Raw genomic sequence first — 2500 nt, 5'->3', positions numbered from 1 at the left:
CAAACAATATCCAATTACAGTTTTGAATGCAACGCAAATTTTGATGCCAAATATTTTTTATTGGATATATGCATGAAAATAACATAATTCCTTTTTAAAATGTTATCAATAAAATGTTGCTTCGAAAGGTTTGCAAACAAGTTTTCAAATTTATGAAAAGAATTAACATTTTAATGTGCATGATTACCAGCAAGATAGAGATACTAAGAAAGTTAGTAACTCCAATCCCAACATATTTTTGTAGGCATACAAACCAAATTAAAAAAACAATACTTCTGTTATAACAAAAAATAACTGCTTTGTAAACCCACTAAAAAAAACGTTATTCTTATTTTAAAATTGTTTGAAGAAATTTTAAAAAAATAAATGAAAATACAAACCAGTGCAGTTTCCATTAACTAAAGAATAGTTTCCCAAACACTGACACACATTATTGACACAGGTTGAAAATTTATCAGTACATCCACCATTACAATCTACATTTAGAAATTTAAACATAAAAAAGAAATACAGCATTATGTTTGATTCACATAACTCAGTTTTAAGTGTAAATAATAAAAAAGAGCTGTAAATGTTCAATTTTGTAATATAATAAAAAATCAGATATTAATTACACACAATTTCTTATAAATCAACTCTGTTATACTCAACTTTAAAATACCTATAACCAATAACTGTGTCTAATACATGCAATTAACTTCTATAAAACAAAACATAAAGAAAAAACAAAAATACCACAGGGTTTTAAGTTGCAATAGATGTTACTCTGTATCTGAACTGACTTGTACAATCCATCTGCAATACATTGAAGGCCATTATTACAGGTTCGATTGCGAGTTAAATATCCATCACCACATGATTGTGAACATGTTCCGTTGACCCATTCACCCCAATTACCTAAATGAAATCATCAAAAGAATTATATAACAACATAAAAAGAAACTCATCGTAAAGACTACTTTGCAATTAATTTCTATAAACTTTACAAATACTTGAAACTATTTTACCAACTATATTTACTGAAACATATTTTACTAAAACTTAAACAAATCTAAAACAACAAAGTTATTTACTCTTTGATCCTAGAGACTTTTTAGCAATAAAAGTTTGTTAACTGAAAATGATAAAATAGTTAAAGCAGTATTTTTTAAAAGGATGTATTGCTTAAGAAGTTTTGAGCAAATCCACCCTTTTAAAAAACAGTGATTCAGTTATAGAACCCTATATGCATTAAAACATTAATAATATATGTTCAGATAGGATAGTAATAATATTTATATAAATATATCAATACCAGGAAAAAAATGCCATGTGACTAAAAAAAAATTACTTTTAAAATGAAAGTCAGTAAATCTGTTATAGAAATCTTTAAAAAACTTTAGGAGTTAAAAGTTTTGAAACAATTTTTGCAAAAAAAGTGATGCACTTCATAACAAAAAATTCGTTTCTCTCTATAAATAATAGGTAAGATTCTCATCTCTATATTTATTTTAATGGAACATTAGTCAAATATTTCTTTTTAATAATATTATTTTAAAAAATATTGAAATATTCATTAAAATTCAAATCTATAAATTTAATTTTGGAATGAATTTTATTTTAACATATTTTAATATATGTAATTAAATAATTATAAGTTTTAACATTTTTTCAATTAAAAAAGTTGCAATAAAATTTTAGGATAATGATCTGATAAGCAAAAAGTTGTAAATATGGATCCAGTAAGATTTTAATGATACCAACATAACATCAAGGTTTTAATGGTATGAACACCCAAAACCATAGTTTTAATGGTATGAAAACACAACACCAAAGTTTTAATGGTATGAACACACAACACCAAGGTTGCAAAGAGTAAGAGCATATAAAAATATGCTTTCATTTTATTCTAACATTAGTTGAAATGGGTTTTCTTCCCTCCAATATTTTTGAAAATCACTTAGATAATATTCAAGTTTTAGCAAAAAACTATTATGTCATTTATACAATGTTTTATTTGGGTGACCATTGAGTATATAACTCTAGTTTTTACAATACACAGCTCTAATACTTTCACCAACATTCTTTACTTAAGCTTTCACCAATGTTCTTTTAATCAGTAGAGTAGTAAAGGAGAACATCTATTTACTGGAATGTAAAGAAGGTAGATGATAGAATTAAAAACCTATTTAGACATTTGAAGTTTTGTGTAAATTGATGACCTGATAATAAATCATTGTTTTGAATAACTGCGTAACATAAAAGACAAAGTATATATCTATAATTTATAATACGCGATTAATATGTATTGTGTAGTCTTGTAGCATATAATTTTACCTTGTCACCCAATATTATACTTTAAAGTATTTAGATCTAGTTTTATGCGTAATGTCTTTGATTGTTGTTAACAAAAAGTTATATTGTTTATAAAATTTTATTTATTATAAAAATTAGGAATTGTGCACACATAGACTGACTTAAACGCATAGAACAGGCAGAGAGTGTACATACATTAACTGAC

The 2500-nt window shown here is 25.2% G+C and overlaps 1 protein-coding gene across 17 annotated transcripts in view; it reads right to left on the bottom strand.

Moving 5' to 3' along the window:
• LOC100208093 (prestalk protein) overlaps positions 1-2500 on the bottom strand; it is a 109716-nt gene that overhangs the window by 72567 nt on the left and 34649 nt on the right. For 11 of the 17 annotated variants that reach the window (XM_065813352.1, XM_065813363.1, XM_065813354.1 and 8 more), the window contains 2 exons: positions 736-897; positions 381-476 (listed from right to left, as the gene is read on the bottom strand). The exons of 4 other annotated variants lie outside the window; for them this stretch is intronic. In XM_065813352.1, the coding sequence (XP_065669424.1) occupies positions 381-476; positions 736-897 (258 nt within the window). The remainder of the gene's footprint in view (positions 1-380; positions 477-735; positions 898-2500) is intronic. 2 more of the 17 variants (XM_065813361.1, XM_065813364.1) reach the window with 2 other exon arrangements.

This window comes from Hydra vulgaris, chromosome 12 (genome assembly GCF_038396675.1).
Source record: "Hydra vulgaris chromosome 12, alternate assembly HydraT2T_AEP".
Lineage (NCBI taxonomy): Eukaryota > Metazoa > Cnidaria > Hydrozoa > Anthoathecata > Hydridae > Hydra > Hydra vulgaris.
The sequence above is the reverse complement of the archived record's forward strand: the minus strand, read 5'-3'. Positions and strand labels throughout refer to the sequence as shown.